This window comes from Vicugna pacos, chromosome 32 (genome assembly GCF_048564905.1).
Source record: "Vicugna pacos chromosome 32, VicPac4, whole genome shotgun sequence".
NCBI classification, from domain to species: Eukaryota; Metazoa; Chordata; class Mammalia; order Artiodactyla; family Camelidae; genus Vicugna; species Vicugna pacos.
In genome coordinates this window covers 3,417,514-3,441,262 of record NC_133018.1, presented here as the reverse complement: position 1 = coordinate 3,441,262, position 23,749 = coordinate 3,417,514, and the positions used below count along the sequence as shown (strand labels likewise).

General features: G+C 47.2%; 1 protein-coding gene across 3 annotated transcripts in view; it reads left to right on the top strand.

Moving 5' to 3' along the window:
* The window catches only part of LOC102539776 (sodium/glucose cotransporter 1-like), a 44,863-nt gene that overhangs the window by 5,422 nt on the left and 15,692 nt on the right, over window positions 1-23,749 (top strand). For all 3 annotated transcript variants that reach the window (XM_072953011.1, XM_031674731.2, XM_072953012.1), the window contains exons 3-10: window positions 1,465-1,569; window positions 2,954-3,013; window positions 7,468-7,572; window positions 9,048-9,153; window positions 10,648-10,728; window positions 14,814-15,034; window positions 20,350-20,485; window positions 22,647-22,754. In XM_072953011.1, coding sequence (XP_072809112.1) covers window positions 1,465-1,569; window positions 2,954-3,013; window positions 7,468-7,572; window positions 9,048-9,153; window positions 10,648-10,728; window positions 14,814-15,034; window positions 20,350-20,485; window positions 22,647-22,754 — 922 coding nt within the window. The remainder of the gene's footprint in view (window positions 1-1,464; window positions 1,570-2,953; window positions 3,014-7,467; window positions 7,573-9,047; window positions 9,154-10,647; window positions 10,729-14,813; window positions 15,035-20,349; window positions 20,486-22,646; window positions 22,755-23,749) is intronic.

Sequence of the window (23,749 nt, the reverse complement as noted above, 5' to 3'; positions counted from 1 at the left end):
AGTAGTTAGTATCTTCCAATCTCAAACTCCCAATTTATCCATTCCTACTCCCTTCTCCTCTGGTAGCCATAAGTTTGTTTTCTTTTTCTGTGAGTCTGTTTCTGTTTTCTTTTTTTTTTTTTGAAAATATTTTATAATCAATTCTCCAGAATCCTAGCCATCCAATACAGGGAAAAATTGTATGGTAGAACACTTCAGTATTTTTAAACAATGTAAAGACATGTTTCTGTTTTCTAAATAAGTTCATTTGTCTTTGTTTTAGATTATACATGTAAGTGATATCATATGATATTTTTCTTTCTCTTTCTGGCTTCATTTAGAATGATTATCTCTAGGTCCGTCCATGTTGCTACAAATGGCATTATTTTATTATTTTTTATGGCTGAGTAGTATTCCATTGTATAAATATACCACAGCTTCTTTATCCAGTCATCTGTTGATGGATATTTAGGTTGTTTCCATGTCTTGGCTATTGTAAATCATGCTGCTATGAACATTGCAGTGCATGTATCTTTTCAGATTTCTATTATGTCTTAACTAGGGCATTTTATGTTTCATGGTTTAAAAAATCAAAACCTCTGTCTTATTTAATGTTTTTGGCCTTGAATGCTACTTTATCTAGTGGTAATATTGTCAATGCTGAGTTTTTTGTTTGTTTTTACCCAAAAGGTCTTGTTATTTTCAGTCTCTCTTAATTAAAATTTTGTTTAAAGTGTATCTTATGTCAACAGCACAGTATTTGGACTTTGCAGGAAGTGGCTATTTCTACTCGATTAAAAAACTGTTGCTGATTTAGGAGGGATTTTGTTCATTTATAATGCCTCTGGGATTTTTTATTTTGAAAGTAATAGATGTTGGTTGTAAAAAGAAAAAGTTACAATCCATGCATAAAACTTGAACTTTTCTCCCCATTCCTTTTCTATAACTATGATTCCAGTCCCCAGAAGTATTTTTTATAAATATACTACCAGAATTACTCCTATCTACACATAAACATACATGTACAGGAGTGTAAAATGTATACACAAACTTTTGATGAAGTTATAAGTATTGTTTACCTTATTTTTATCACTCCATAGAGCTGCTTTATTCTTTCTGTGTGCTACATTGCATTTCATCACATTCATGTTCCTTAGTATTTTAACCAGTCTCTCATAATCAGATTGTTAGTATTTTTTAATTACTTAAAACATTAATCAAATTATACTTCTGCTAATATTTCTGCAACTGCAGAGAAGCCCGTGGGCATGTGGAGGGTGGCAGCGGAAGAAGGTGTTTGTGCTGTTCAATTTATCCCTTTTCGCTTGCCTTCATGTAGGAGAAACACAAGTGGGATTCTGCACAGGGTGTAATCCCTTTAGAGAAAATTCAAAATTCAGTTTGAGTTTACATTTGTGAAAATTAGTTCTTGGAGTTGGACTGAGAGTTCTTAGTTCTGATCTGTCCTTGTCTTTTGATTTTCAGATAGGTGCTTTTCTTTTTGCCTCAAATATGGGCGCTGGCCACGTTATGGGCCTGGCTGGAAAAGGAGCGACTTCAGGGATTGCAATTGGGGCCTTCGAGTGGATTGTAAGTAGTACTTTTTGTAGTAGCTAACCTCCGCCTTTATCATTGTCCAAATAAAAACTTGCTTTCAACCTTAAGTAAATATTAAAGACTCCTTTAGAAGTCATGGAAGAAGAGACCAAGTCTTTGATTTCTCAAAAAAATAGTGCCAGTTTTCATTCTTCTTTGTAAATTTATGAGGAGGTAGAGAATGTTTACATTCCAAGGATCATAGGAATACAGTTAGGAGACTAGCCAGGTAAGGAAAAGATCACATTAATGCTGAAATATATATGTACATAAACATTTATGTACATATACGTACGTTTATATGTGTATACAGGCTTACATGTATATGTGTGTGTATATATGTCTGTATGTGTACATTTGCAGTATACAGTTCACCCTTGAGCAACACGGGTTTGAACAGCTCAGGTCCACTTATATGCAGATTTTTTTTCAATAAATATAGCACCCATATTTTCATTTCACAGATTTTTAAGCTGACGAGGTGTGAGAGAAAGTTTGTGTTCAATTAGAGATCACAATATGTGGAATCAAAAGAACTAGGTTTAGAGTCCGATTCTGTCCAGGCTGTTTCAGCTTCCTACCTTTGGGTGTCATTTATCAATTCCTTTGTTTTTGAGGCAGACATAGCATTACACAGATTTTGACTATGTGGGGGTCGTGGTCCCTAACCCCCACATTGTTCAAGGGTCAGCTTAGCTCTTTGAGATATTCTACAGGTTACTACAGAGCTCCTAATTGATCTCTTACGAATACCAGGCTTCAACTATCAAGCTTATAAAATACATTATTTATCTGAACTGTGGAGTCTATTTGTGGTAGGGCGTAGACTTTGTTCACCTAAATCAGAAGTGAATTTGTAAGTCTTGGATTTGTTAACCTATCTATATAAATCACTTGATCTTTTTTTTTTTCAAATAAATCAGAATGCTCCCTACTTTCTGGGTCTCATCTTTCTTCTGGTAGACTACAAATAAAGAACACTTCTAGCAGAGTCAGTTGCAAACCTAGTAAGAAACCCTGGTCTTTGCCACCCTATACCTCTCAGAATTTACTGGCATCTCCTTCATATATTCAACTTACTTACCCCTTTTTTGTAAAGAAAGCCAGAGCCAATGTATTACTTAATTTCAATAACTTGTGTACATTTGGGTATAGTTTCTCTACCATTTCTCTTAATGGTTTCTGATTTTTTAAAACTATCAAATGCCTATAAGTTGGGTTTATTTTACTGGAAAGGATATGTTTGGGCTGTTATTTGCAAGGTCCCCAGTAGTGATAGATTTATTACGCTCCAAACAGATAGTAACTGAGCCTGCATCTTATTTAGGAGCATGGCCTCGCTGGGACCCTGAAGTAATCCTTCTTCTCTTGGTTTCAGGCTCCGTTTATGCTCTGTCTTCTTGGCTGGATAGTTTCTCCTATTTACACTAGGACTGGGGTGAGTCTCTATTTCTCTATTATCAGTTACTCTTCTCTACAATGTTTTTTCTTACAAATGTTGCATATGTACATACAATCATCCTGGAGGACAAGTTGAACTTCTGCCTTTTGATCCCTGTACCAACTTCCCTGAATCCTAAGAAATGCCTGAAGTAACATCATTCTGAGTCAACTGGGTCAACAGAAGCCAGGACTGCCCACTGTTTCACTCTGGACCTTACTCAAGAGTTCACATCTTAAGGCTTTATAGAAAACATGCTAAAACTTTACTAAAAAATAAGACCTAAAAAAATGAAGAAAACAGCTCTGTTAATGATTGGAAGACAACAGCCTAAAAGTGTTTGTTCTCCCCAGATGCAAAAGAGGATATTCTGAGGAACCTGACAAGCTGATTCTGAAATGCATGTAGGAGATAAGGGGACAGCAGAGAATAAACCATTCAGGCCCACCGTCCATGGGCCGCATGGGGTGATGTCATCAACATGGTGGAATAAGAGCTTTCTGTCTCTCCCCAAAGAACACCGATTTACACAGTCACCCATGAACGGGAGGGCCTTTGTGGAGGTACACAGGTCCAGTGGAGACATTCTAGCTTGCCACTGGAGGGGGAAAATCGAAGGCTGGGCACACTGAAGAGGGTAATAGGGATAGTTTCCCTTTACCCACGTCCCCCGGCCCCCGAGGTGGCACAGCTCGGCACCAAGAGAGACTCAGCCTGAGAGTTCTCTCACAGAGGAAAGGGAGAGCGGGTGATGAGGGCCCAGCTGCTCTAGCTGTGCAGGGTGCTGCCAAGAAGACCTACTTCTTCCTTAACCCATCTGGAATCCTGAGGGGTGCTACATGACCAGGGAAAAGGGGGAGTGGTTGAGAGGACAGCACCCAGGGCTCTCAGATGGCATCAAAGGAACAAAAATCCTCCTAACCCCTCACAGACTCTTTTAGGAAGCCTGCCAGTGAGCTGCTGGGGACTCCTCACCTGCAGATCTCCCCAAATGGCCCAGACACCCCAACATTCTGCATGCCTCACCCATACTCCCCTCCACCCCGTGGCCAGCTCCCTTTGCTTACCACCCAGGGTGGCAGTGTTGAGCCCTGGCAGAGAGCTGGTGAGCTCATGCAGAGAGCCAGCCGGACTCTGTGGGGCTGGGAAAGCACAGGCACTTGAGCACTCAGGACCGCCCTAGGGAAAGCAGGCAAACCGGAGGCTGTCAGCACGCAGCCTGGCTTTGTAGGATCAAGACATTTGACCCTAAGATTTCCCCCATGAGACAGAACAAGCAGTATGAAGCGCGTGTGTCCACAGGAAAGGTCTGAGAAGCCTCAGAATCCCTAGCAGGACTGATGGAAGGTATTTCTCTCCAAAAGCCAGTCAGCGAAAACTGGAGGCGACAACTGCTTCCTCAAATGCAGACACAGCAACCCAGGACTTCAAGGGACATAAGAAGTCAAGGAAACATGACACCACCAAAGGAACTCAATAATTTTCCAGTAACCAACCCCAGAGATACGAGTATCTGAGATTTGCCCGGTAAAGAGTTCAGTTTGAAGGAAGCTCAGTGGGCTAGAGGAAAACAGAAAGACAGTACAATGAAATCAGGAAAACAATACACAAACAAAATGAGAAGCTTAACAGAGAAACAGAAACAAAAAAGAAACATTCTGGAGCTGAAGATTACAATGAATGAAATGAAAAATGCAATAGAGAGCATCGATATCAGACTTTGTACAGAGGAAGAAAGACTCTGTGAACTCAGAGTTAGGTCATCGAAAATGATCCAGTCGGAGGAAAACAAAGAAAAGAGAACGAGAAAGACTGAAGAAGGCCTGCATGAACTGTGGGACACCACTGACAGAAACAAGCCACACATTGTTGGAGTCCCAGAAGGAGAAGAGGACAGAAAGCTTATTTAAAGATTGAGAACTTCCCAAATCTGAGGACGGATTTGAATATCCAAGATCATGAAGCTCATAGGTTCCCCCAGATTTTAACCCCAAACTGTCTTCTCCAACACACATTATAACACAACTGTCTACAATCAAAGAGAAAAATTTTAAAGCAGCAAAAGAAAAAGAATTCCTCACATACAAGGGGACCCCCATATGGCTATCGGCAGATTTCTCAGCAGAAGGCTTGCAGGCCAGTCTTTTTTTTTTTAATTAAAAAAAAAAAACTTATTGCCCAAAAAAAAAGAAGAAGAAGTGATTGAGCAGGTGAAGATTTCTTAGGACACAAAAAGCACAAACCATAAAGGAAGAAATTGATATAGTGGACTTCAAAGTAAAACTCTAAACTTTAACTCTTTGAAAGATATTTTTAAGAAAATGAAAAGTTGAGGGAGGCCATAGCTCAGTGGTAAGAGTGCTTGCTTAGTATGCATGAGGTCCTGGGTTCAGTCTCCAGTCCCTCCATTAAAAAAATAAATAAATAAACCTAATTACCCCTCTAAGAATTTTTTTTAAATAAATAAGTTTTTTAAAAAATGAAAAGTCAAGCTTAGAGACTAGGAAGGAGTATTTGTAGAACATCTTTAAAAGACATATCCTGAATATATGCATATATATATATTTCTTGAAACTCTTATATCATAGGAAAAAAATTTCACTGAAGAAAGTAAATATGTAAATGACAAATAATCCTATGAAAAGATGTTCACTATCATTGATCTTTAGGAAAATGCTACTTAAAATAAGATCCCATACGCACTCACTAGAATGGCTGAGACTAAAAAGACTGGCTCTGCCAAGAGCTGGCGAGGCCGGGGGGCACCTGGGATGCGTACCTGTCCACATTGGACAACAGGTTGACTGTTTCTCATCCAGTTACACCTGAGGTCCCAGCCACTCAGTTCCTGGTTATGGCACTTGACCCCGCCCCAGAGAAGTGGGAGGTGGAAGCGCACATCCTCACACAGACTGGTGCACGAAGCTCACAGCACTTTCAGCTGAAAACAGTGCACCCAGAAACAGTGTGGACAGGATAGGAGGGTGGCAGACAGCATGCCACATGGTGCTCCAGGTGAACCACGGGGGCCGTGTGGGGAGAAGGAAGCAGGGCTTAGGCCAGCGTTCCGTGGGGTGGGTTGATTTCGGCTCCAGGAAAGGCAAGTCTGGGGACAGCTGGTGTCCAGGACCAGGGCGGTGAATGTCTTGGCCACAAGCCTTCGGGGATTCTGAGGGGCTGGGAAATAAATGCCTTATATCTTGAGTGTGGTGGTGGTCACACAACTGTATACATTTCCCCAAACTTATCAGACTTTACACTTAAAATGAGATAATTTTACTGTGTGTAACCTATGCCTCATAAAACTGTTAAAATTTTAAAATATTTGTGGAGAGGACATTAGAATTCTGAAAGGCCTATTTGCCAAACCATCTAATGCTTGCAATTGTGAGGCCATGATCCCAGGAAAAACGCCTCAGATTGTGACTGTATTTTGAGATAAAGTCTTTAAAGAAGGGATTAAGGTAAAATGAAGTTGTTAGAATAGTCCTAATGCAGTATGGGAGAGGAGGAGGCCAGACACAGACCCGTACAGAGGGAAGGCAACAGGCGGGCACAGAGAGGGCTCGGCCATCAGCAAGCCGGGGAGGCCTCGCACACAGCCTTCTCTTACAGCCCGGAGGGACCCAGCCCTGCAGACACCTTGAACTTCCAGGCTCCGGAGCTGTTGTGTGAGCCTCTGTCAGTCTGCCGTTGTCAGTGACGGCAGTGCTAGCAAACTGATGCCAGTGGTGAGTGTGAAATGATTCAGAGCCTGCCTGAGGAAGTCACCACAGCATATGATTAAGAACCAGACGAGCTGAAAAGAATAAAAGCTGTAGATGTTTAGGAGAGGGCTCACAGCCCCTGTGCAGCAGGAGGAATTTGCACGTGTGAGGAAGGGGGCAAGAGCGCAGGAGGATGTGGGGACGGGTTGGGTGGTGGGCTATTCACTATGATTTATCCACCTCTGTGAGCCCATCACTGTGCTCGGGTCCAGGCAGCTTATGAGCAAGGAGGGCCTGCCCCCCGCCGGGTGCACTGCCTGAGTGGGCTGTTTGGGGCAGGAGCTCTCTCACACGGGCGACGTTGGCACAGGGGACCAGGTCCCAGAGCTGTGGAGTCCTGTCATCCTTGAGCCCTTGGTATATTTGTCATATGTGGTAAAGCATTTGATTTTGCTGTACAATTATTTTATGAAAGTGATTTGTCATCATTAGACATACTTAGCCGGATTTCCTTCTGCTTTCCAGAGATCGAATAGGAAGCTAGGTTCCAAGCTTCTTGAAGACGGCACTGTTGCCTCTCCTTTCTTATTTCTCCTGTCTTAACATGTGTCCAAGTAACGCAAAGCTGGAGTAGGTGACTCTGCATCTTGTACCTGGGCCGCTGCCCTGATTGGCTGCGTCTCTGTGACAACCAGTCCCTGTGAGCACTCTGTCTGATGGTGACTTCTCTTGTTGCTCCTACAGGTAGTGACGTTGCCCAGATACTTGAGGAAGAGGTTTGGTAGCTGCCGGATCCAGATGCTCCTCGCTGTTCTGTACTTAATCATCTATATCTTCAGTAAGATCTTGGTGAGCTGTGTGAACGCCAGCCCAAGGATGAAAAACAAACAGCAGACCAAATCAGTAGGCAGGGCTAAGCTAGATCTGTCCCAGCAGTTCATTCCAGGGCCCCATGAGTTACTTGCTGGCCTCTGTGGTCTAAGCTAAAGTGGAGAGAAAATAGCTTAATAATACATAGAATGAAAGGCAGAGGCATCTTCTTTGCTTCCCAAGCCTGGTTACAGGCCCCTCCTCTGTATTCCCAGAGAACCTTGGGCTTACCCGTGTCATGTCATTAGGTGTTGTCACTCCCCTGCTTAAAACAGTCCAGGCATTGCCACCACCCCTACAAGAGACCTGAGCCCCTTGTTACGACCTGTGAGACTGTCCGTCCTGGCCCTGCCTCCAGCCTTGGCTCCCTGTGACCTCCCCTGTACTCACAGGATTGTTTCCCAACTCCAGTGAGCTGTTCCACTTGAAGCCCTTGATATGTGCTCTGGAATGTTCTTCCCCCCAGATTTTTCCGATGTCACCTCAATGGATGTGCCCAGTCAGTCTCTGCTCTGTTACTCTGTTTCTGCTTCCTGTGTAATACTTGCCGCCACATGAGAGAAGTCACCTATCCCCTTGCCGTCAGTGTCTGCTCCACTCCGGTGCGAGCTGCTGGAGCCCGAGGCCTTGCCCGGCTCATGCCGACAGTCCCCCTGTGCCGAGAACATGTGGAGCAGGAGGCATTTGTGAAGTGTCATTCTGAGTGACTGAGTGAGTGTCGCTGTCACACTGCCTGGAAATTACCCATTTGGTGGTCTTTCTCCTTCATTATACGTCAGCTGCTTGAAGACGGTGACTGAGTTTTGGGAAGTCTGTGTCTTCTGAACCCTGCCAAGTACCTGCAAGGCTGGTGCTCAGAAAACATTCGGTGCATAAGTGGGTGTGTCGGGGGAGTCTCTGCCCATTGAGCCCCTGGCTGTGAGCTCCGGAGTAGCAAATGCAGGTGCTTCAGCATCACTGTCGGCCAAGCCTGCAAAACAAACCCAGCCCCCGGGCCAGGCGGCCTGGTGGTCTGCTTTGTACAGTCCTTCAGCTAAGAAGGGTTTTTACAGTTTTAAAGGGTCTTAAAAACCAGAAATGGTCTGTGTCTCACCAAGCCTATGGCGTTTACTGTCTGTCCCTTAACAGGGAAGGCTTGCCAGCGCCTGATGAGCCGTCGCCTCTGCTCTTCCCACTGGCAAGCGGCAGGGACAGCTCACCCTCTGAGCACACTCCCCACTCTGAGGCTCCAGACAGGAGGAGCTAAGTTGCATTAACTGGATTAATCGGGTTAACTCAAGCCTTAAAGGTGCTGACTTCGCTGAACTCGACAGGGCCCCGGCCTTGCCACCCAGAAGAACCTGGGTAGACCTCACCCCATGTCCACAAGGGATGGAGTGGACATGCAGATGGCCTCTGAGGTCAGTGTTTCCATGGGATGACTGTCAGCCAAGCTGCCTCTGTGCTCTTTCCAGGTGGAGATCTGCATGGGCGCCACGTTCATGAGGCTGGTGCTGGGCGTGGATGTGTGCCTGGCCACTGTAGTCTTGCTGACGGTTACTGGCATTTATGCCGTCACAGGTGAGGTTACTCCAGCCACGCAGGTGTTTGTACTGACACTGCAGCTCTACTTCTTAGCGGAGTCCTGCAAGACATTGAGGCAGAGGTCTCCAGCTTTTACATGTCCCCTGAGTCTGTAAGTCACATTGCTGAGGCCCAAAAGGGCCTTGAAAATAATCAAGGCAGGGGTGCCAGAGTGGCGTCCTACCCCTGGAGATTGTATCGGGCTTGCGGGGCTTTCCAAGGGGATTGGCCCGGCCGGCAGTAATGGTGTTTAGGGCGGGGCAGGCCTTTCATTGCAGGCTGCCGGTGAAGGAACGGGAGCACAGAGAGGGAATGAGGGGAGGTGGCAACTTCAGGTCATCCTGCTTACCTGCTTACCTGGTAACCTGGTCAGGCCAGCAGAGGGGCTCTTTTACGTAGACAGTTCTGTCCTGGAGAGCCTCTGCCTAGGCTGTGAGAGTGGGGCCCTCGTCCCTTGTGTGTTCCAGCCACTGCACATCTTGGATGCTGGTGGGTGCCCCTGGCAGTTCTTCCAGGTGCAGGAGAACCAGGGCAGACAGTGCGGTGCATGCAGTCAGTGGATCTTTATGCAGGGGAGTGGGGGGGCGTTCTGCCCAGGGGACATTTGGAATCACCTGGAGACATTTTTGGTCGTCACAGCTGGAGGGTGCTGCTGACATCCAGCAGTTCAAGGCCAGGGATGCTGCTCCCTGTTGCTCCCAAGCCGAGATTTTATGATGAGAGACAGGTACGTCCCCCGACTTACACGGGAACAACTTAGGATTTTTGACTCTATGATGGTGCAAAAGCCGCAGATATTCAGGAGAAACCATGCTTCCGGTTTTTAATTGGTTCTCTCTTGGGCTAACGATACGTGGCATGACGCCGCGGTAGTCCTGGGCAGGGGCAGCAGCCGCAGCCCCCCTCCGCCGCCCATCGCAAGGTGACAGCCACCCTGGACCCAGACAGCCATCCAGTTTTCAGTGTGAGATTGAGTAAATAACATGAGACGGTCAACATGTTATTATAAGACGGGCTCCGTGTGGGATGGCTTTGCCCAGCATAGGCTAATGTGAGTGTTCTGAGCACATTCAGGGCAGGCCTGGCTAAGCCATGATGCTGGATAGGTGAGGTGTAGTCAATGCATTTTTGACTTAATGATATTTTAAGTTTATGGTGGGTTTGCCAGGACGTAACCCCATCATAAGTCAAGGAAGACTTGTACACTTTTTTTCACTTAGAAAACTACCAGATTTTCATTCATCCAAACAATGGGAGATAAATAGGGAGTTAGACAGGCAGGGTAAGAATCCACCAGCAGATCATGAAGGACGTTAAAGAGAGAAAACAGGCCGAGCTGGGACTGAGCATCGGCAGTTTAAGACCCAGTGAATTGAAGGGCGGAGGTGTGGACGTGCGGACGGGGGAGACGAGTGTGTGGGGCAGGCCTGCAGAAGTCACTTTCCGTGGGGTCAGGCCTGGTTCTCCTTCCTCTTTCTCTTGCCTATTCAGGTGGTTTTGCAGCCGTGGTCTATACTGATGTCCTACACACTGGCGTGGTGGTTCTGGGCTCAGTCTTATTGATGGGCTACGGTAAGTAAATCACTGCCACACACCTTGACACTTTTCTTGATGGTACATATCTTGATGGTATGTTGTGTCACATAAATAAATCATGCCCCCAGGTCCAAAACTTCTTACCAACCAGAGCTGCTGTATCCTTTACACACGTGCTTTGTGATGCGAGTGGTAGGCGCGTACTGAGTAGTAACGAGAATCAGGTACCCTTAGGCATTTATCTGTATGGCCTTATTTAATCATCACACTCACCAGAAGGCATAACCACTTTTATTATCCTTATTTTACTGATAAGGAAGCTGAATTCCTCAGCTAAGTAACTTGTTCACGAAGCACACCAAGCAGAGGACTCAGAGCCTGGTCTCTAACGTCAAAGCCCCCAGTGTGCAGGCTTGCATGTTACCGTCCCTGCAGTGATAAGTCCCCTCTCCCTAGGGTGAAGGTTTCCCTCCACTAGCTGGGAGTAACTCAGTGAGGTTGGCAGTACCCACTGTTCCACGGGTCAGAGATTGGTCTTGCAGATAATCTAGAAAGAAAAGCTCTTAGCTCAGGTACTGAAAAATTATTGCAGCGTTGGAAGGATTATGATTCCATAGAGCACACTGCCGAGCCCATGGAGTGAGGACAGATAGACGCGCACAGAACCACATACCCCGGTCTCACCATCCAGTCGGCACCAGTGCTCCATGGAGTGCACTCCGTGCTGTGCTGCTGGGACACATTGTACACCTCAGGCATAAGCCAAGGAATTTTTAAATGAGCTGGGAAGCAATGACTAATCTGAGTGACAAAAGTATAAACTACAAAGCAAGCTAAGCCATTGTGTTTACGTGCATGCTGCATGTTAAGTTTATCAACTTTATTAAAACCTGCCAAGACCATCCCAATTCTTGAGAATGACATCCAGTTAAGTTTTAGGAGCAGGTGGAATATTCCATTTAATGTTATCAATTAGTATCTTAAATAATTACATATTGTTTACTGTTACAGACTGAATGTTTGTATCCCTCCAAACTCATAAGTTGAAATCCTAACCCCCAGTGTGACGGTATTAGGAGCTGGGGCCTTTGGGAAGTGATTAGGTCATGAGGGAAGAACCTTCATGAATGGCATTAGTGGCCTTATAAAGGAGACCCCAGGAGCTCCCTGGCCCTGCCACCATGTGAGGACACAGTGAGACCGTGGCCACCAGCCAGTCAGCCCGCACCGTGGCCTTGGCCTTCCCAGCCTCCAGAACTGGGAAGTAAATATTTGTAGTTTATAAGCCACCTAGCCCATGGCATTCCATTAGAACAGCCTGCATAGACTAAGACATTTTCTGAGAAGTTTAATGGGTTTTTTTTAAATCAGGATATTTGCACTAGTTCTTTTGATAAGTAAAGTATTGGGAGGGGGTCGTTTTCTTTTAAAAATATATGTAAACTTATACATTCAAATGAATGTTGCCTTCAAACTAGTCATTGTGGGAACCCATGCAAATACAATTTTTTTTATATACAATTTTTAGGTAATACATACACAATGTAAACCCAAAAAAGGGTGCAGATTGAAATACTCATCACCCTTAGTTTCTCAGTTCGAGTCCCCAGAGACACTCAATATCATAGGTTTTGCGCATACCCTTCCAGAGATGCCCTTCATACGTACTGGCCGACCTTGGAGATGCTATGGGTCTGGTTCCAGACCACAGCAGTGGAGCAAATGTCACAACAGAGTAAGTCACATGAATGCTTAGGTTTCCCAGTGCACATAAAGGTTGAGTTTATACTATGCTGTAGTCTGCTAAGTGTGCAATAAATAGCATTATGTCCAAAAGCAAGGTACATGATTTAAAAATAATGCTGTTGGGAAAATGGCACCGATGGACCTGCTCAAAGCAGGGTTGCCACAAACCTTCAGTTTGTAAAAACAAAAACAAAAACAGAAACACAGTATCTGCAAGGTGCAGTAAAGCAAAACACAATAAAATGAGGTTTGCATGTGCAATTTATTTTATCTGTGAATCAGAACATTTTGCAGCCTGTTTTTCTCCCACTGAAACTCTATCTTAGGCAAATTTCTATATCAGCAAATAGAGATCTATTGCATCTTCTCTGTTTTTGTATTTGTAATAAACTTTTTATTAAAGAACACACAAGTCAAAGTGCAGCTGGATGAAGTACCACAAAGTGAATACACCCTGGCAGCCAGAACCCAGGTCAGGAAGTTGTCTTTGTTGCCTTCCTTTCCAAACTTTATGCCTTTTGTTTCTTTTTCTTGCCTTGTTACACTGGCCAGGACCTCTAGTACAGTGTTGAAGTAGGGGCCTCAGGCATCCTTGTCTCATTCCCAATTTAAAGGAGAATATTTGATTAAATAAAATATTTCCTGTAGGTACTTTCTGTCATACTAACGTAGTTCCTATCTGTTCCTAGTTTGCTAAGATTGTTTATCGTGAGCAGGTTTTGAATTGTATCAAATGTTTTTTCCACACCTACTGAGCTGAATATATTGTTTTTCTTGTTTTTTTTTTTTAACACAGTAAATTACATTGACTTGGTTTTGAATGTTAACTCAATGTTGCACTCCTGGATTTGTCAAGAGATAGTCAAATCCCTCTCCAAAGTGGCTGTTTTAACTCATTTTATCAGAAATGTATGAGAAAATGTGTTTTCTAACCTCTCAGCCAACGCTTGATGTTTTAAGACTTTTTAGAAATATGACTAATAGGTGAAGGGAAAAAAAAGTATCTCATTTTTGTTTCAATTTGAAGTTTCCAGGTGCCAGTGAGGTTGAGCATCTTTTCATACACTTAGTGGCCGTTTGTGTCTCCTGTTTGTGAATTCCATGTTCATATTCTCTGCCGTATTTCCCTCTGGCAGTTTCCCTTGGCTCTTGATGTGTGAGTCCTTTGTACATGATGCAAATCTCCTCTTTCAGTCTAACAAATTTTAAGTTGATTTCAGTCATACAAATTTAAACTTTTGAGGTCAAGTTTATCAACCTTCCTTTTCCTTTTTGTATCTTGTTTAAGAATGTACTACTCCCTAACCCAAGTTCATAAAGACGCTCTCCTGTTTTCTTCTAGTAACTTTGTGGTTTTATAGTTCACCTTTAACAAATCCCACATGGAGTTCATTTTTAGAAGTGCCATGAGGTGTCTTATTCATTTTATAGTCACTCAGTGTCTTTTCATTGACTAGTCTTGACTCCAAGTGATTCTGACCCCTTTTCAAAATTGAGTCTGTGTCAAAAGAATGTGGTTTAATACGCCAAAATAAAAGGGTTTTTTTCAGTTAAGTAGGTGAAATTATGAGTGTCTTAGTGCCTTTAAAAAATATTTTTCTTTAATATTAAGACTTTATACCACTTAGGATATTGAGGGAGAAATTAATAGGCTCTGAAGGAAATTCCAAATATGAAGTTTCATAAGTGTTTTGCTGACATTGCAGGAAAATGAATATTAATTTCTGATTTACTTGTGATTCTTTGAATAACTTGTGATGGGTCTTTAGTTCAAAACTAGTATAAGCAAATAAGTACTTCCGTGGTACTCATAACTGAAAATTCTACCAGGGGCATCTCACTTTCGGGCATATATCGATCCAGGCTTCTGCAGGAACTAGGTCAGCAAAAGAGCTTCAAACTGCCATGCTGGCTGAGAACCCACAGCAAGGAAGCAGGCTTTTTTGGTGCCTTAAGCAGAAGAATCCTGGGATAAGTTCTGATTAGCCGAGCTTGGGTCTCCAGTCCATTCCTGTGACATCCTTGTTACCCAGGGGACAGGGAACATTGACCAGGCCTGGGTCACGTACCAGGGTGAATGGTAGGCAGTTTGATGAGGCCCCCCTAAGCACGTAGGATGGAGTGCAGCCAGAAAGAGGGGTTCTGCTGCCAGAAGCAGGAGGGGGTGAGGGCACAGGACCACCAGTGTCCACTGTCCTCTTCCATTTCTTTGGAGGGGATGGTGTCTTAGGGGATGGTGTACAGTCTGGCTCTTTGTCAGCCATTGTGTTAGACCCCACCAGGCAGACTCATCTTACTTTGCAACCTTGGTTCTTCTGACAAGTGTTGCTGTACAATTTAAGGTACTGACTGGTAAACTGTGTGGTGTTCTTAAGCCTTTCAGGAGGTAGGAGGATACCAGGAGCTACAGCGTAAGTACATGGATGCTAAGCCAAACCTGACCCATGAAGGAAACTGGACTGTCCAGCTGGAATGCTTGACCCCTCGCCAGGATTCTTTCCATATATTCCGAGATCCCATCACTGGAGACTTCCCCTGGCCTGGGATCGTCTTTGGTGCCTCCACCCTCTCCTTGTACTACTGGTGCGCCAATCAGGTAACTAACCAGACCCCCTGCACTGACGTGCCTGCGCTGGGGTGGGGGTCCACCATGGTCTCTGAAGCCGGGCAGGTTTACCTTCCTGTCCGCCTGGTGCCTGAGTGACGCTAGACCGAGCTCTGTCCCACAGTCCCATCTGTAACAACACAGCTATTTGCATTCTTCTTCCCTCTCACTGTCTAAAAAGCACAGTTTTTTGCACATGAAAAATATGTCAGTTCTCTCAAATTTAGTCTAGAAATTAAATGTCGTTGTCAGTATTTCAGTTAGTTTTTTTTTAAGGACTCAAGCTTATTCCAAAAATTATGTGGCTTTCTATCAACGATAGATCATTAAATTGTGAGATACTCATGCAGTGGAAAGGCAGAGTAGAAATAAAAAGGAAGTGCAGCTGCGCACCATGGTGTGGACGGGTCTTCAAAGCAGGAAGCCAAGACGGAGGCAGCTGAACACAACGCTCAGTGCGGCACAGTCACGTTCCAAGAAGGTGTAACACAGGCAGGGCTCGGTTGTGGTGCTTAGGTACACACAATTAAGTAGCAAAAATTATAAAGAAAAGCAAGGAAGAAATAAAACAGTCATTAAAGCAGTCGTTTCTGAAGCAAGGGAAAAGGTTGAGGTTAACAAGGGGCACAGGTAACAGCATTAGTCACAATCACCAAAAAGTGGAACCGACCCACGAATGAATAAATAAACAAAATGTGTATCCATGGGTTGGACTATTATTCAGTCATAAACAGGAATGAAGTACCTATATGTGCTACAGCTTGGGTGAATCTTGAAAACATTATACCAAGTGAAGAGAAGCCAGGCACGAGAGGTCACCTATCGTGTGATTCCTTTGATGTGAAATACGCAGAACAGGCAAATCCATGGAGACGGAGGTCTGATCAGTGCTCCTCCCCCCACCCCCTCGGGGGAGAGGGCAGAGGAGAGTGCCTGCTTCCTGGGTCTGGGTGCTCTTCTGGGGTGATGGAGGAGTTCTGGCACCAAAGACAGGAGGCTGTACAACCTTGGGAATGCGCTAAATGCTGCCGAATTGTTCACTTTAAAATGGTTAATTATATGTTACGTGAACTCCACCTCAGTTTTAAAAAGAGGGAGAGAGGCTTCTGGGTGCCGTTGCATCTCTTGGTTTGGATGGTGGTTACATGGCACATGCCTCCATAAGGTGCTACAGTGTGCTCTCCTGGGTTATGTTACAAGGAACGGGATTTTCAGCATCTTGAGGGAGGAGAAAGTGCCACAACAAATAGCTAACCCAAGTCTGAAAATGAAGAACAAAGGGGGAGAACTTGCCCGACCAGATATTTAAACATTGACAAAAATACAAACAGTTTGAAATTTTCAAGAATGGACATATAGACTAATGGAACATAATAAGGAGCTCAGAGACAGACTCATGTACTTGTAGGAGGTTAATATATGTTCAGGAGGCTCCACAAACCACGGGGGAGATACTTACTCTTTCATGATGTTAGAAAACCCAGCTCACTATTCAGAGTAGTAGAATTTCCTCCCTACCTAACACTTACACAAAGGTGGACTTCAGATGAATTAAAGACTTAAATGTGAAAAGTAAAACTGTGCGATGAAGGGAACGTAACGCTGGGGAATGCTTTTGAGATGAGGGGTCGTACAGTAAATCATGTCTAGTTGATCCCATTACATATACATAAGGCTTTTTTAACCAAGAACACTGTGGACAAAGTTGATGGACGACAAGACTAGAGAAAACTGTTACGAGTGTGTATAATGAGCAGGAGACTAATAGCAAACCCATAAGAAAAAGGAACTGTGATAGAAATACAGGCAAAAGATCTTGGGACAGGCAACTTACAGGAAAGGAAGTTCAAACAAACATAAATGCTAACGAGCCTATCACCCAGAGTTATCAGGGAAGTGCAGTTTAAAACCACAATGAGACTGGCAAACACGAGACAGCTTGACATGCCAAGTGTCGGGAAGGACGTGTGTGTTTCGGCGCCCTCGTGCGCTTCTGGTCAGCATGTGGCCTGGTTACGGCCTGTTCTAGAGGGTGACCTGGCAAGTATGTTGACTCTATGGCCAGAAAATCCTCATTGAGGCTCACAAGGGACCTGGATCGCAGCGTTGGTTGCGGGGGTTACTCTGCGGTGGGCAGCTGAGGGGGGCCGCCCTGAGGGCCACTGTGCAGCCGGGAGGAGCGTGGGCCGGGCGTGCACACAGCAGGGCCCTGGAGCTCACTGTGCGGAGGAGCAGGAGAGCAGGTGGGGTCCTCTGCGATGCAGCCAGTGTTCCCATCTGTAGTCTTTCCTTTCTGCTAGTTACGTGTGTGATTCTGCTACTTCACCTCGAAGACAGGAGAAGTCCTATGTATTTCAGTGTCTTCTATAACCATAGCTTTAAAACTTGCCCTCGGACTTCCACTTGTGACAGTGGGTAAACTGGATTCCTGAGCTGCCTCCCAGCACAGAGCTCCAAGGAATGCTGGGTGAAATATAACTAACACCCATTGTAGTCACTGAGAAGCTCGTAAGGAAGGGTAAAAGTCTCCAGAGGATGAAGACAAAGCGCAGATTGTAGTCAGGAGAGCCAGGCTGACCTGACAGGGACAGTGCACAGGCAGTGTTTACCAAGCATGTCTTTCAGTGGCTTGGGCTTTTACGGCCAGATGAGAATGGGAGAAAGTCCTCAAGTTCGTGTGCGGTGAAGAGGGACCCCTCCGTGTAGAACTTGGGTTCCTGCAAGGCTGGAGCCTCAGTGGGAGGTAGACTAGGGGAAATCTGCCCAGCAGCAGGGAGAAACAACGGGAAAGAGCCTCAGCTGGGGTTCCAGGAGGAAGGCAGGAGTCCCCTCTGAGAGTTCGTGACAGGCCTGTCTTCCTGTATGGTTTATGGGGTTTAACTGACCTGCATGGTCAGGGAAACCCCAGAGGAAGAAGTGAACTTAAACTCTTCCAAGACTTGTTACCGGCTGAGCCAGCAGGACCTGTGACAGGTGCACCCTCGCCCAAGGCTTCGCCAGAGACTCACCAACAAGGGCCCGCTCAGCGTGAGCCCCACCATGGTTAGGAAACACGGAGGACTCGAACCAGCGCAAGCAAGAAACAGCAAAACTGGCGCCCCCACACTTCAGAAACGGAAGTGCCAGATACCAGACACAAAATACGCGTTCAGGGAGATAAAAGTGGAACTGAAAACATTAACACAATTCCATCAAAAATGAGCGGTTAGATTTAAAGCTCGAACTTCTGGAAATGAAAAATATCCTTGTTGAAATGTAAAGCTCAGTAACTTAAAATAGCAGGTTAAACATAGTGGAAAGAAAAAATTAGTAACCCAGAAGGGAGAACTGAAGAAATTGCTCAAAAAGCACAAAAGTGGAAAGTGTGAAAGAGAAAGTGACGTGGAAGACGGAGTGAGGATTACAACACACCTGTTAGAGTTCCAGGAGGAGGAGGGTAAGTGGTGTTTGAGGAGAAAGGGGCTAATCAGATTCAGGGATCACCGCGAATCCCAAGCAGGTAGACACAAAGTCACAACCTCATGAAGTTGCAGAACACGAAAGACAAGGAGAAGACCCTAAAAGCCACCGGAGAGGAAAGATCACTTGTAAGAAGAGACACAGCCCTACAGACTTAGCAGCAACAGTGCAACCCACAGGGAGAATAAATAAGTAAAATTTTCACAGTCCTGAGGAAAATGTCAGCTGTCAGTTATACACCCAGCTAAGTGTTTTTCAGAAGCAAGGGCGAAATAAAGGCATAACCTTCCCTAGAGACTGAAGGTTGTGCATGAAGGGAAAGGAGGTTCTGCAGAGCAAGAGTGACAGTTAGAGATGCTGACCGGCCCAGGTGCAGACCTCACACACTGGCTGGAAAGTCACTGTAATCCTAAATATGGAAAGTAAATTTACACGCAGGACAGAACTGAAAGACCAGACACGGTGGGAGCTCACTCTGCCTGTGGACCTTGAATTGCTCAGTGGGGTGGGGAGACTGATTTACTTTAGGCTGGAAGTTGCATTCATGTTAAAATTTGAAGGGTAATTATTAAAAGCATAGAAGTAGAATCTATAACTTCCTAACTAAAGAAAATGATTTAAGAAAAATTTTAATGAAAAAAGAAGTAAACAAACTGACAGAAGGAAAGTTGTTTTCCTCTGGCCCGCCACCACCATTTTTAAACAGTCTGCCCCTTGCCACACTCTGTGATGTAGGACAACCCACGAAGGTGTTCAGGACTTTCTGCAGCCCCTGAGACTGTCCTGTCTGGGGAGTGAGAGTCTGCTTCTGCCCTTGCCCTGCTCCTTCATCCCCTCCCTTAGCGACTGTCTCCTCTGTGCACGGGGCTAAGCAAAGACCAGGACGCGCAGCCCGGCTGCCCACCCGCCCAGCCAAGGCCCTGTGCGCTGAGAGGCGGACAGCAGAATGCCCGTGGGCCCCCTAAGAAGCAGCACCTGTTGTGTGAGGCAGAACCACTTTGGGGATCTCCCTCCTGTTATTAAAATTATGCATCTGGGAGCTAGAGAAAGCATAAAGAAGAACATGAAAACTCTGCCTGTCAATCCTACCACCCCAGGATTAACCACTATTCCCTCAAGTTGGTTTATTCCTGTGGACTTTTGCCAGGTGTCACAGGGTGTGTGCGATTGTTGTATCCCCTGCCTCTCAGTTACTGTCACACTGTGAGCATTTTTCCACATTATTTAAATGTGCTTTGAGAATGTGATTTTAGTGCAGACATAATCCTGCGTTGTCTTGAGGCACTGGACCAGGTCTTTCTGTTCTTAGTGCGTCTCATCTGCCCGCTGTACTATGCTGAGCACACATCACCTCCACGAAACGGTGGTGGAGCTCCTCCCGGGAGACTCTGCGCGTCAAGGGCTACATTCGTTCATTTCCACTTAGATGAGTGAAGTCGGCCCCAGTTCTAAACACTCATTTGTTGCCAGGGACCTGTGTGTGCTTAGACTGATGTCTCAGGCACAGAGACTGGGCCTCCAGGAGGGGGTCTCGTCCTTGCTGGGGGACAGCGTGTAAGCCCTGCACTGCTGTGGTTGGTGTGCCATGCAAGCAGTGAGGCCAAGGTCGTGCATGCCACATGCGTCCCCCCTGGCAGCTGTGCACTGAGCACAACATGCGTGGCGGCCACACGCGCCTCCTCTGGCCCTGGATGTCCCGAGACGCCGGGTTGGTTGGGGTGAGCAACTGGCAACCCCCAAGGGCACACCCTGCTGCCACTACAGGTCACGGTTGTCCTGTCGGAGCCTAGGCAGCCCGGGCTTGATACAACCTGAGAAAGCCACCCCCCCCCATGTTTCCTTGGCAGATTTTCATCCAGGGCTGCCTGGCGGGGAAGAACGTGTGTCACGTGAAGGCCGGCTGCGTCATGTGTGGGTACCTGAAGCTGCTGCCCATGTTCAGCATGGTGATGCCAGGGATGATCAGCCGCGTCCTGTACTCAGGTGATTCTCGCGCTGACACGTCCACGCTGACCACATCTCTCCAGGGCATCTGGAGGGCGTGGGCTTGCATGGTCTCCCGCAGCGGGCTGGGCTTGAGGTACCCAGAGTGCTTTCCTGAGAGCCAGTGGATTCAGGGTAGGGATGTAGCCCCACAGAAGTCTGGCGGGGGTAGGGGGTGGAGGTGGCGAGAGAGAAACTTCAGAGACGAGTTCAGGCAGGGAAGGGCCAGTCGGGCCTCCCTGCCGCCTCTGTGCACCATGAGGCCCAGTCCCTGGGAGGCCAGCTGCTCCCCTCGCCCTGCAAGCCGTCCTGTGGGCACCCCAGCTGCCCGGCCAGGCCACGGCTGATGCTCTTGGCTGCTCTCCAGCCACAGACGGACCCCTACAGTGGGTCTGACGCGCAGGCCCACATTCTCTCCAGTAAGTGCTACCAGGACGTCCCTGCTCCCTTCACGAGCTCTTGTAACTTCGTGCGTGTCCCTAGTCCCCGTTCCAGCCTCGTTTCACTGGCTGTGCTGCCTCCGGCACCTGGTCTGTTCATTCATTAACCGTTTATGGAGCCTGTGCTCTGATGGCACAGCCCCGGGGCGGAGCAGGGGGCTTCCAAGAATCCTCTGCTGCAGTGCTTGACGAAGACCAGCGGAGGGTAGGCCTTCTGATTGCGAAGCTCCACGTGCACTAGATGTCTCCAGCCCTGACGGTCCTCCAGTCTGCCCTGGAGACATGCCTCTTTTTAAAATCCTAATTCCTTTCCAGTTTCAACATCCCAGATTTGGCCTTCAGCTGTCAGGCAGCATGTTTTGGGTTCTCGTAGGTGGTGCCTCCTCATAGGTTGGAAAATAGGCCCCTGTGCTCCCTAGGACCCCAGAGTCCCTTGGGCTTGGTGACCCCACCTCCCTACCTGCACTTCATAGTGCAGACCACTCAGCCCACCGAGGAAGAAGATGGACAAAATCAATGTCTCTTGGACTCTGGAAGTGGTGGCGGCGGTGGGGAGGAGAGAGGGCACAGGAACCCACACTCCCCGAACCTCTGCCCACCGTGGGTAGAGCTGGTGGAGCTGACCTGGGGTGGCCGCGGGGTGGGGAGGGGCCCAGAACCACGTGTCCCGAGCCTGAGAAATGTCCAGACTCGCAGACTGTTTACACAGGCCGGCTGTATGAAGCCAGAGAGCCATTTGTCACAGAAGCTGGACAGCTGCCCCCACTCCTGAAAGAATATGCCTTTCCAGTAACGTGAATGCTTCTGGCCCTAGCTTCGGGGTCTTTCCCCCACCAGAGGGAGGCCAGATGTCACCAAGGTATGATTCCGTCAGTCTGGCTTTCTGTGTGGGCCGCTATATTAGTTGAGGCTCTTGACTGAATGTGACGTGCACTTTTAGCTCCTCTTTCTTCCAAGCTGGTGTCCTCCACAGTCCGTCTGGGGGTGAGATGACTGCCAGCAGCACCAGGCTTCCCCACCGCCAGCCCAGCAATCCCCAGGAGGGGTGTTCCCTTCCCCACAGTTCCAGCAAAAGTCCCAGGAAAGCCTTGGTGCGTTCACTGGAGTGACAGGGACCAGTCATTGTGGTCAAGGGGAAGGAGTTTCCAGAATGGCCGGGCTGGTGCCAAGGGAGACTGTGATCCTGCTCGCAGGGAGGGAGTTTTCACACCCTTTCCTGACGCCCCCGGTGGCACCATTGGCCCTCCACGTGAACCCGGGCGGAGTCCCGCCACCTTCTAGTCCACGCTGGCTCGTTGCTTCTGTTTCTTTCTCAGGCCATAACTTTATATCCCCTATTTACACTCTTCAAGGACATACCACATTCACTTCCTTTACTTTCCTTTGTCCAAAATTTCTTCCCAAATACTCTGAAATAACACCCCAGTAAGATCACATGCCACTATGTGAATAAATAACCATTTGCCTCCCTGACACCAGCTGGGATCACTGAAAGTCTTGTTGAAGTCACGGGACTTGCTGTGGGGTCAGGCGGTGAACTGGCCGAAGCACCGGCCACCAGACTCCCCTGGCCTGACTCTCAGCCCTGACCTCCACCCCACACTCCTGAATTGGAGACCACAAATCTGACATCCACACACGATTTGCTTCCCTGTTCTCCAATCTCAGATGTCAGAGCTCAACAGCCAGTGTACAGGGGTGACCGTTGTCTCTCTCTGCAGATAAAGTGGCCTGTGTGGTGCCCTCAGAGTGTGAAGAGTACTGTGGTTTCAGCACCGGCTGCAGCCCCATGGCCTACCCCATGCTGGTGGCGGAGCTGCTGCCCAAAGGTGAGGCGTGGGCCAGCTGTAGAGGGCTGTGAGCTGAGTCAGGAGTAAGGGCACCTGTGTGCCGGCGGAAGCGTAGGCTCAGGAGGGAGGGCCCTCGGGGTGTCCAGGGAGCCTTGCTGGCCTCCTCTGCATCCATCCTCCTCCGTCTCCCGGACACAGCCTCTGCACTGATCCCTCCTCACTCAGCCCCACCCTGGCTCCCTGGTTCCGTGGGTGGGTGCTCGGTGTTGTTCTGGCCTGTGGACGTGTGGAGGTGAGGCTCCATCCAGTGGGACAGGCAGGGAGACAGCTTTCATCTCACCTGCTTCCCCACACCCCACAGAAATGGCCAAATGAATAGTACAGTTCTTTTTACAAATTCCACGTTAGCTGTGTGAATCAGGCGAGCAGTGTTGAGACAGTTCCATAAAATACGATGTGGATGGACTGCAAGGGAGGGAAACCCTGACATCCCACAGTCAGGAAGGAGGCTGTCCAGTTTCACCAGCTGGGCCTGTCTTCAGGCGCCCCAGGCTGTGGCCCAGGGCCATGGGGCACTGAAGCAAGGCCTGGCCCGAGTAGCCCCCAAGTGCAGTGGGGCCTTGCTGCAGCAGCCTCCAGTGCAGCCCAGTGAGCCTCAGGCTGTTCCAACCACACACGGAAATCCCTCGACAGGGCAAGGTCCCTGCCACTTAGTGGCGTTTCAGGTAAAAGCCCTGGATTATCATGTTTGTAGCTAATGCTTGCTGAGCGCTTGCTCTGTGCTGGGCGCTGTGTTAACCCATGTTCTCACTGTATCTTAGTCTTAACAGCAGCCCTGTGTGGTAGGCACTTTCATACCTACTTCACGGATGGGGACACTGAGACACAAGGAGCCGCGTCACTTGCTGTGGTCTGGATCCTTTCGAGCCTTGGGCTCCTCCTCTGTGAAAGGGGCAGCAGTGTGTCCATTTGCCAGGCTGCAGGGGGCCATCAGGTGAATGCCTGAAGAGATTTTTGGCCCAAGTAACTGCTCC